General features: G+C 34.8%; 1 protein-coding gene across 1 annotated transcript; it reads right to left on the reverse strand.

The window, feature by feature from the left end:
- Positions 1-374: 374 nt before the first annotated feature.
- LOC132555579 (proton-coupled amino acid transporter 1-like) lies at positions 375-11,451 on the reverse strand. The gene is made up of 9 exons (XM_060219924.1): positions 11,372-11,451; positions 10,489-10,579; positions 8,983-9,071; positions 8,369-8,461; positions 5,840-5,924; positions 4,912-5,187; positions 4,123-4,295; positions 1,143-1,315; positions 375-640 (listed from the first exon to the last, which is right to left on the reverse strand). The coding sequence occupies exons 1-9, from the start codon at positions 11,443-11,445 to the stop codon at positions 375-377; spliced, it is 1,320 nt and encodes a 439-aa protein (XP_060075907.1). The 5' UTR covers positions 11,446-11,451.

Genomic DNA, 11,451 nt, shown 5'->3' on the forward strand with positions numbered 1-11,451 from the left:
TTATGTGCACTGTTTGTGTGCTTGAGAAAAACCCATTAAGCAACAGAACGCCATAATCAGAATATCATCGGTCACATATATTTTCATGGATGTAGTGGAAATACCCCGGGTAAGGGTTTGGGACACTGACAGTCGACTTACCGTCTGTGAACTTGATCTTCATCATTTTTAGTTTTCTTTCCTCGATATGACGTTCGATCACATTGATGTAATACAGATTTCTTGACAGTCATTACAATACCATTTCACGGCATCTTCATTGTTACACAGAGCACATATGAATAAAGAAAAACTGCATAAATGTGCTGAATATATCGCATAATAGGAAAACCTACAGTGTGCGTATATGAAATGCCAACACGACAAAACCGAAACTACAAAATAATGCTATAGAGTGTCATGTATATAGAGACTCCAAGCCCCGCTATCACAGAGTATGTCCCAAACACAATCATTACTACACATAATGTGAGCTTTAATTTTCTTTTAACTTTGTCTACCAGTAATGTTGGTTTGCTCTCTCCATACATCGTTAATATGGCTATGACATAGGGAAAAAGTAATGTCGTAGACATTGTTCCAATACATCCGGTCAATGACATCAGTAGTTCAAACTCTGGCACCAAAATTGTAAATGTACCTTCAAATAAAGTCATATTTCTGTTAAAAATCAGAACAGAAAAGTGCTAGTGGCAAACGATGATCCTATTTATTGTATAGTATCGTTAGATAAAGTATTCCTAACACTTTAGTCTGATCTGTAGGACCGAAATTGTTAATGTACCTTGGAATGAAATTTATGGGTTTTTTTTCTCTACAAAGACTTGCTCACAAAATAAGTCAGAGGATGGTCATACTCGATATTTAGAGAAGTCCAGCCATTCCATGCTTAACCTAAACTGTACTGGATAGCGTTTGACGGGACTATCGTATGTTGTTCGATTAGTAAGACATTGATTACATACTACGGGGATTTTAGCCTTATCAATATTGGCATGTTATAACTTTCAATTCATGTTTGCTATCCTTGTAAAATAGAGGCAATCTGCAAATTTCAAACCAAAATTCATAAGGTAGAAAAACGTTGTTTTATCTACCCACTGTTCTATGTTTTAAAGCGTTCAGTTAGATTTTATACTTACCGGAGAGAATCAGCAGAAAGACGCGACAGATGTATTCACCGTAGTTCTCAATGACTTCTGTATTGAACCTTTTCTTAAACGGTGGCCACATGATTTCTACAACTACAAATACTGACACCCCATTTGTGCAGTACAAGGTAAGGAAAGACAGAATCTTCAAGAACCTATAAATCCTGTAAAATATATAATCAGATAAAGCAAAACTCCTACAGTTTTCTTATTATTTTCATAAAAAATTACATACAACGACTAGGAGACTGAACAGTATAACTATTAATTTTGTTTTATTTTTGCTTATTTCATGGATTCACGAATTGTTAAATTTGCATATGCAGATTTCCTTATCTATATTTATGAACTAAATCAAGTGTTCATGTAATGATAATTTTTTAAAAATCACCAAGATAATAGATTTATACTGTAAGAAGACATCTGTGGACCGAAGTTAGACTGAAAATACTTGTCTTTTCACCAGATTCTATACATTGTTTTAAATTCTTTTTAATGTTCTTCGTTGGATCGGGTGCTTTTTATTAGCAGGTCATTTTATATATTTTAGGGTAAGTACATATTTAGATAATTGTCCGAAAATATTAAAAACTGAATTCAACGTTTTAAAGCTCGTCAGTTACATATATATATTGATTTTATGCACTAGTTTGGTAGACTTTAGGGTCATGAAACTGATATCTTCTATCTATTTTTTACAGCTTTATTTTGGTATACGCCAAGTCCATCGTAACTGTAAGTTAACCTCAAGTTATTGTACATTAAGTAACTTGATGCAGCTATTAATCAGATGAAGTGACGCAGACATGTTCAAAATTCAAAATTATTGAATTTGAATAGAAATCAACCCATTTGTATTTATTTATTTATCTATAACTGACGATCACAAATCAATTTTGTGTTCAGACATTTCTGAAAATATCTTTGGAATATTGATATGAACGTTGATTTATTGCAGATCATTGCAGTAATGTAATGTGTCAAATGTTTATTTAAAGTACAACTGATCTGTTTTTAAGCCTACGTTTCATATGATTCATGAACTCTCTTTCTCTCTCTCTCTCTCTCTCTCTCTCTCTCTCTCTCTCTCTCTCTCTCTCTCTCTCTCTCTCTCTACATATATATCTCTCTCTCTCTCTCTCTCTCTCTCTCTCTCTCTCTCTCTCTCTCTCTCTCATATATATATATATATAGAGAGAGAGAGAGAGAGAGAGAGAGAGAGAGAGAGTATATATATAGATGAGAGAGAGAGAGAGAGAGAGAGAGAGAGAGAGAGAGAGAGAGAGAGAGAGAGAGAGAGAGAGAGAGAGAGAGAGAGAGAGAGAAGGTAAACATGTTTCCTTGGCGAATACCTGTAAATGAGTGAAAACAAAATGACGTTTGTGCAATATTAGAAAATGGTAATGTTTTACATTACAAAATCCAAGGGGGGTTACCAAAATCATTCAAGCGTGGAAGTCTGTATTAGCGAAAGAGCTGCACGAGGTTTTCTGCGACTAACTTGTATCTTCGCTTGCATTTCATAAACATTCAAACTGACAACTGTTCCTTAGATCCTTAGGACTTAGAAATCACCGAATCTTGCTATCTATCAACTTTATCATTATGCCCCGGCTGTCACAAGTACAGAGAGAAAGGGCTGTAGGCATGATCCAGGCTGGGGAGTCTCGCCGTCGAGTTGCATGGCATTTTGGTTGCAGTGTTAAGACAATTTGCCAGTTGGTAAGTCGTTTAAACCAAACTGGGTCAACATCCGATCGTCTCCGAAGCGGCCGACCCCGTAAAACGACCGCCAGGGATGACCGTCGTATACGATTGATACACTTGCGCAATCGATTCGTAACCGCAGTAGAGACTACAATGACATTGTTTGGGCGTCGTGTATCTCCCCAAACAGTCCGCAACAGGTTGAGGGCCTACCAATTGAAAGCGCGACGTCCCTACACTGGACCCAATTTGTTGCGACGTGACCGTAATAATCGGCGTAACTGGACCCGTGTTCACCGTCGTTGGGCCTTACGACAATGGAACAATGTTCTGTTTTCTGATGAGCCCAGGTTTTGTCTGCAACACGGTGACGGAAGGCGCAGAGTGTGGAGGCGACGAGGGGAGCGTTTTTCGAACTGCTGCGTCGCAGAACGGGACCGCTTTGGCGGCGGAAGTGTAATGGCAGCAGAATAACGTACAGGTGTTAGATTGGCCATCTAAATCACCTGATTTGTCACCGATTGAGCATGTCTGGGACGTTCTTGGGCAACGCGCGAGAGAACGTCAAAATCAGCCGTCAAATTTGCAGGAGCTGGCCCAAGCCTTGATCTCTGAATGGAACAACATCTCTCCTCGAATTATCCGCCGGTTTACGAGTTCTATGCGACGACGCTGCAATGCTGTTTACTTCGCAAACGGTGGCCATACCCGTTACTAATGGTGTTACCTTTGAAAATGACCCAACGTCCTTTACAGTCGAATAAAATCAACTGAACGCAAAGTTTTATAATGAACCATGACTGCAGTTTTATCAGAATTGATCAATTACTTTATTCGTACATGATTGGTTAGGATTTATGAAGGGGTTAATTAATCACAGAATAAAGTAGTGTTACCTTTCTTTTTTTTTTTGTTTAGTATATATATATATAATTTTTTGATTGGATTCTCTTTTATCATTATATATTAATGTTTTCCTATACTTTATTTAAAATGTTCTAACGTGCAATATTCATCACTTGTTGACTGAAAGGCTCAATAGAAATGGTATATTGATCTCTTAATGAGTTCTATTTATCAGCTGAAAATAAAATCGTAAAAACTAGTTATATTGAGAGTCGCATAAAAGGAGAAAGAAAGTCTTCTTAGAAAACAACATTTCTTTTTTCCCTCTTTTTCTTTTTTTTTTTTTTTTTTTTTTTTTTTTAACTACTCAAATTTGAATTTGAAAAACGTTTACAGTAATTACATAAACTATATTTACCACTGATCTGGAAGATTCAACAAGTAATTAACTTGAGTCATTTCCCCAAATTGCAGGTACCCGAAAAACCCGCATGAAACGTGGATAGCGATCACAATAATTAGGACCAGCCCAATGAGACCATTCCAGCCGTCAAAGGTCTTAATCTCCATTCTATCCCGCACTGGTAAAACCTACATGGCGGTTAAAAAAGAGAAGGTTATTTAATTGTTTTGATTTGTTGATTTATTTTAGCTTTGAATTCATTACAGCTGTTGTGAACTTCAATATTATCAACCTGGTAATTGACTTCCTATAATTTATAAGAAGCATCATGACACTTTAATGACTAGATAATATTCACCATTTAAAAGATTGATTGCTAACAATGGCGGTAGAATTGTAAAGTATTATCTTTCAACTATCGCTTCCAGTATTTCAATTTCGAGGGATGGCTCAAAGGATTGACCTATGCAAATTTCCTACACATGTCCAATTTTGTTTCTCGGACGTTGAGAAACATACCAGTCTGTGCTGTTATGGCTGTGCCTCGGAGAAAACACTTTACCCCTATAGCTGTAGATGACATACGACGGCCTCTCGTGTGTTCTTCAGTGAGTAGTCACCAGCTTATTCAAGGAGACCTCGCCTCTAAATGCTAAATACTATCGCCATTCAAAATGAGGAAAAATGTTAAACTATAGCAGTGAATATTATCTATATCACGACATTGACATACAGCTAAAATCTATTTTAGGGATAGGTAATTACAGTTTCCGATGTATATATAAAGAAAATCAAATTACATACCATGATAATTCCGCCGTATGAAAACAATGCATCGTTTGTAAAAGACGTGACTGTTATATAATCCAATAATTTTGTAGCTGGTCGTGTGTTGACATTTGGTAGGTCCTGACAAATGAATTGGAACGAAAGTACGAATAACACAAGGAGAACGATGTTTCCTGCCGTCGCTAAAAAGGAGAGTAACTTCATTCGGCGTGTCAAGTAGACAGGCAAAAGCAGCAATGAAATTACAATGATAGAGACGTTGTCGCTGACGTTGATGTAATGGCGAAAAAACTGCAACACAATTGCAACATGCAATTTATGGATAAGTATATATGAAAGAATGTTTGCTATACACTATTCTTTCTACAATGTTTAAACAGATGTTAGTTATCCTTACATAGGTTTCGAGAACATTTAAGATACGTTCTTTCCATTTTAAATGTCTTCACATAAATCCTACAAAAGACACACAAGTGAATTGTGTATCCATATCCAAATTAATGTTTGTATATTTCCGATAGACTTTTGATCGGATGGCAATCATATACACATGTATAGTTATAACAATTATAGATGTGACAAGCTTGATATCACAGCAACGTTTTGTATTTTTTATTAAGTCAAAATAAAAAAAGATATGTAAACAGAATTTGAAGCCATAAACAAATTATATAAATCTTCAAAAGGTTAGAGAATTCTGTAGGGTTTATTCTGTAAGATTTTTGTCTTTTTTTAAGGACAAATGTAGAATTTTGTTATTGTCAATGAAGCAGAAGACCCTTAACTTTTCAAAACACGTAATCGTTTAAGCTCTATTTTGTCAGTTTCTATGATTTTGAGATTGAAATATGATTCCGGGAGCATGAGGTTAGTTTTGTTGTTGTTGTTTTGTACACAATTCTGTACTTGTTAAGAAAATCAGCTAAAACACGTTTTTACTTACATCCTGTCCAAAAAGATTCATGAGTGAAATTAGAACAGGCAAGATGAGACTGTAGGTCATTAGTATACACATGTCAACACAAAACCTGTAACAAAAAGAAGCACGAAAAGCAAAGTCAAAAGCCTTCATTGAAACATCCACAATTGGAAAAAACTAGAGGATTGCTTGTCCAAGTAAAGTTTCATTTCATATGACTTTTTTGAAGCAATTTATTATATTAGTGAGCTTCTGATCTTCAAGTGTTTTCAAAGACAGAAAAAAATGACCTAAACGTTTACATTTGTGTGCATGTAAGATATGACAATGTCTACAAAGTACGACATTTTACATGGAGGTGTGATAACATTGAGACAGGGAGTAAGAATAAAAGTCTATATAAATATGACACTTTTAAACATATTGATGAAATATACAGGAACTGACCTGTACATTATGGATAGAGAATAATTCTAGGTTTAAAACATAAATTGTCATATTTGTTTCGTGATTTGTGCGCAAAATATATCTGTCTGATTTATTGTTTTTGTTTTCTTTTCAATGAATAGAAAATACCTAGCTCCTTCTACTTAATAATAATTGTACGAGTCAATAGCAACACGCCACCTTGCCACGGGTCTGTTAAAACTCCTTTTTGGTACGAGGGCTGATTGATACGCGGCGACCTCAAATTAAAGAGTTTGACTTTTGGCGGACATACTGCATTATTTTTCAACATAACCACCTTTAGTACACTTTTGCCAGGCTTTTCTTGACCGTTTAGAAAGTCCTCCATGTATGGCTTCATCATTTGATCAAACAATGGAACCAGAAATGGACTTTTCAGTTTTGGGAAAAGATGAAAGTCTGGTGAAACAAGATCAGGAGTAAGGCGGATGCGCAATCATTTCAAAGTCACAATCGTTAATGGTAGCAATGGCAATGACTGACTTGTGACTTGCGATTGAGTTTCATATTTTCTCTTAACTGCCTAAGACATGATGCATGATATGTGTCATTTATCGTTTGTCCCTTTTGCAAATAATCTACCATCAAAATACCTTCAGCATCCCAGAAAAAAACTGAGGCCATAACCTCTCCAACTTATGGAATAGTCTTTTTCTTCTTTGGCGGGGGTGAATCAGGCTGCCTCCATTGTTTAGACTGTTGTTAGACATCTGGGATAAAACTACGGACCCATGTTTCATCATTAGTCATAACCCTCAGCAGAAAGTTAACAGGCTCTTCCTCGAAAAGGTTCAGATTAGCATGCGGCAAAGTCCGCTTGGTATGCCTTTGGTCAGCTGTCAGAAGATATTTTCTATAACAAGATCTTAGTAAGAATGAAGTGTATCTCTTTCCTGTGAAATCCCATCATTACTGGCATTAACTGTCAGCTATAATAATATCATGGACTGTATTGACCATTTCTAGGTTGCTACAGTGATAGGCTTTCCAAAACGGTCATTATCCTCAAGGCTCTGCCTGCCACGCTTAAATTCCGCAAATGAAGGGACATCATTTCCTAGTGTTGTTACCATATCATTATGGATATCCATAGACGCTAGATCTTTCTTAAAATATTAAATGTTAGATAACAAATAGTAAATCACCACTCTTTCAGCGATTTTATCCATTATCAAGTGACACCAGTCTTCTGGTACACGACCTTCAATAACCCGGGAATAGTGTAATTTCTTCAATAAAAGGACTCAATCAGCCTTCGTATAAATGGTATATTTTGTGTGGTGTGTTTCACCGTTATTCAGTGGTGGAATACAGGATAGGATTCAATCCTGGTAACGTCTTTTGCTTTAAAGTCGAAAATGTCGATCGAGATTCTCTGAACAGTGAATTTTAGATGGAAATCTAGCAAACATCAGCGACACCTCATCTGTTTGGAATGTGACGCGTCCTCTTAATTTATGATTTTCAAATGATTGAAAATGGCGCGAATTAACTGACGTCACGTCATGTCACGCACACTGTTATATAAAGTGATTTGTTATCAAAATATCCGTGACAGATTATCACATTTATACGTTTACATGTTTTTGTTTTTTATGAAGGTATCTGAGAAATGAATTGTAAGCTTTGAATGTAATGTTTTTAGTGTCATACTATTATGAAAGAAAGACATTTTGTAAACTACGAGCTTTCATTCATCTTTACCTGGTGTTCTTAAAGTCACCCCATACAAGTGATCTATCAGTATTGTTTATCTGTATTTCTAGCTACAACAACTTTATTTACTCCATGCACTGTTTCCAGTTTTCACTGTATGTATAACTTACATATATCAGATTTCTAGAGAAATGTCATTTTTGTAATTCAAGCATACATGTATGACTATGTATAGTTATGTAATTAGCCAAAAACTTAATTTGCTAGCCATGTTTCATTTTTTACTTTGTAAAATGACCTCTTGATTATAGAATGCCATAAGCTTGACAGAGTGAAATAAATTAATCTGAATCTGAGAACTAAATCTCGCCCCACTTCCATTCCAATATCTATTAGTTAAATTTTATATAGACTGTTTTTTACTCTCACTTTAGTTTCCCGGCATGAGGTTGTAAGCACGGAGGTCCCAGCTTCATACTCATTTCCGCAAGCGTCCCCATGTCTCCAAACCTTTCGCCAGTTCTGAGGATAACGGGTTTTAAAATAAATTTATTTTAAAAATATATTCATTAGGTAAGAAAATCGAGACAATGGAATATATCAATGTGTTTTCGATGTAGAAGAAATATTGAGCATTAAATAATCACGTATCATAATTTCAAATCAATGAAAAGTAATGCAATCTTTGAAAAAGAGAAATCTTTACACGAAACATCATCGAAAAATGCTGAAGAGTATATCTTGAGGAAGCTTCATAACTGACGTGAATAAAACGTAAATCTAAGCTTGTAACACATATAATTTCCATACAATCTCAGTAATTTTCCCGTCATAGCATGTAAACAAAACTGTAACGACCGCAACATTGGGTACATATTATTGTTTAGCCCGTAAAGGTTTGAGATAAAATAAAACATTTACTAAATTATTACTAAAACATAGTCGAGGGAAAATATTACTATTAAGCCATTTAAAGTTTATATTATTTTATTTGAATTATATAATAGAGGGAACAGTGGTTTTGCATAATAAGAAAGTAATACCTTTCTGTGAGACGCTGGGTACTTCCTGTTAAAATCAGAGCTCCTATTTCGCTCAAAAATCCATAAAAGAATAGTCCAGAAGTCCCACCCTAAATTGTATTAAATAACATTGTTTATTGAAGCAATCAGCTATACAGCTGACTCGAAAATAGATGTAACTACGCCAAGTAAATTTTTCCTTATTACAGAAGTCATCGTAATGTTTTTCGTTGTTATTGAGCCCTATACGTATTATCAATGTCCACATAGGACTTAAACATATTCTTAATCTAAACGGACCCATGTTGAAATATCCATGTAATGCATTCGCACGTCGAAGATAAATATATGTCTCATTTCTATCTTTTACCGTAAAATATAGACGGAAAGGTGTTTTGCGACAATGAATTTACCATTTGACGTATCAAATCTATTACATTATTGATCTGGCTAAGTAATAGATTTGTTAGACTTCGCTAGCTCTGTATTAAACCTCATACGGTAATGAAACTTTCAGTGTCTTCAATCTATCGTTACCAATATATTGTCTTCACTTTAACGTCCCGGTTTAAAATCAGCTTCTAAATAGCAAATAAAGAATACAAGTGTTTATCTGTCAAAGTACGAAGTAAACACCAGAAAGTTATTTTTATTTTGGCTTGACCATGAATTTTCATATGAAACAGAATTTTGTAAACATTTTCTGTATTTTATTCAAAAATGCTTAATTTTAATGGTGGAAAAATTAATAGAACTTTGCATTATAGTATGTTTGTTATGGAAATTATACATTATCGTGTTTTGTTGAATGGGATAAATCGCTTGTCTTTATTGATCCGTACTACGGTCCGTTTTATTGCTGAAATAAACAAGGTAATTTACATACATATTCAACACCGCACATGTGCATAACTTTCATTTTGTGTAAAATTTTCTGGTTTATTTCTCATGACGGAATCAGCGCATCCGAATTCTAAACAAAACAACCTTATAATCAATCAAACCACCTGTTTCTATTTGAGTTCAGATTATCAGATTGAATTGCATGAACCTATTAACCACAAGTATTATGTATGTAACCAAAGCATGATGATGATGATGATGATGATGATGATGATGATGATGATGGTAATGATGATGATGATGATGATGATGCTGCTGCTGCTGCTGCTGCTGCTGCTGCTGATGATGATGATGATGATGATGATGATGATGACAGGTGTCGTCGTTGAAAAAGAATACGCTTACTATTCCAGAACAACTGGTCTTATTTTCCTAATAGTTTTTTTTTTTAGAAGTTTCCATATAAAATTTCTTTGTGCATATTTTATCTTAGGTACATCGCGTTAAATTTTGAATTAAGATTGTGTTGACATGTCGGTATTTTTGGGATATCGACTCACAATGGCGTAGAAGATAAATTCTTCTAGATTCTATTATGAAAAAAATTACGACATTTTTGCTTTTGTTTTTGACAAACGAGACACGAGAAAATATTCAATATTGCATATTATGTTCTAAACTTACCCAGAGTCCTAGAAGTTTTACGATATAAGGAAGGCCAAGGAAACCCACGCCAACATACGAAGGAAGGAGAAGCATAAATCCCTGAAAATCTCTGTAAGTAAACGGATAAAAGTGTATCAAGAACGAATTCACATCTTATACAGTGATATGCTCTTGTCTTCTTTTATGGTTATATCATTTTTATTGTTTTACATAGTTTTATCGCCGTAATTCATCGATCAAAACTGTATTCTTCTAGTTGTAAATATTGTAATATATAGTGTCCTCTATTATGACATATACATTTGTGATAAAAAGTAGTTTACACTAGTTCCACACTAGTTAAATGAGTTGATAGTAAACAGTCAATTTGCACTTTCCTGCAGGTAAAGCAGACTGGTTATATAATACAACTCTATATTTGTGTATATTTGTAATCTACATAACAAAGGTAGTTGTTCAAGAGAAATGAACATTGTGCTGATATCAGACTTGTGCAAATCATTATCAGAAATCTAAATATCCTGTCTCAGAATGAACGACACGAAGTTGTTGTACTCTCGTCTCAGAAGAAAACCCAGGCCGGAACAGCTTAAGAACATGAACATGCATTGACAGTAAGGAAACCTCGATTTATCTGAACGTAGTATTTGGTGTAAATTTAAGCTTGTCCCAATGCTAATTTTAACCTGGTTAAATAATAATGCTGAAAAAGCTGAAACCCGACATTATTCGCCTCAACATAACTGTACCAGTTCTCAAGAGATTTTGATTTTCAAAATTTTATAAAAGTTATACCAATGAGATAATCTGACAAACAGAAATTGTCACCCTAAAACACTGTACTGAAATGGAAAAAATGATTCTTAATCAACAATGATTCTCAATTAATATTTTAACTTACGTTAATGTGTCATCATCCTTTGTCTGATTTTTCTTTCTGATACATTTATCGTCTTGTTTGATGTTTTCATCCATGGACGA

This window comes from Ylistrum balloti, unplaced genomic scaffold (assembly GCF_031769215.1).
Source record: "Ylistrum balloti isolate Yb309-2 unplaced genomic scaffold, AGI_CSIRO_Ybal_v1 Utg370508, whole genome shotgun sequence".
NCBI classification, from domain to species: domain Eukaryota; kingdom Metazoa; phylum Mollusca; class Bivalvia; order Pectinida; family Pectinidae; genus Ylistrum; species Ylistrum balloti.

Bases quoted from the DNA above. Each gene is read 5' to 3' on its own strand.
- LOC132555579 (XM_060219924.1), bottom strand. From the start codon at position 11,445: ATGGATGAAAACATCAAACAAGACGATAAATGTATCAGAAAGAAAAAT. The intron at 5,925-8,368 runs GTGAGAGTAAAA...TTTTTGTTACAG, and splicing joins CCTCATGCCGGGAAACTAAA to GTTTTGTGTTGACATGTGTA. The intron at 4,296-4,911 runs GTATGTAATTTG...ACCGCCATGTAG, and splicing joins CATACGGCGGAATTATCATG to GTTTTACCAGTGCGGGATAG.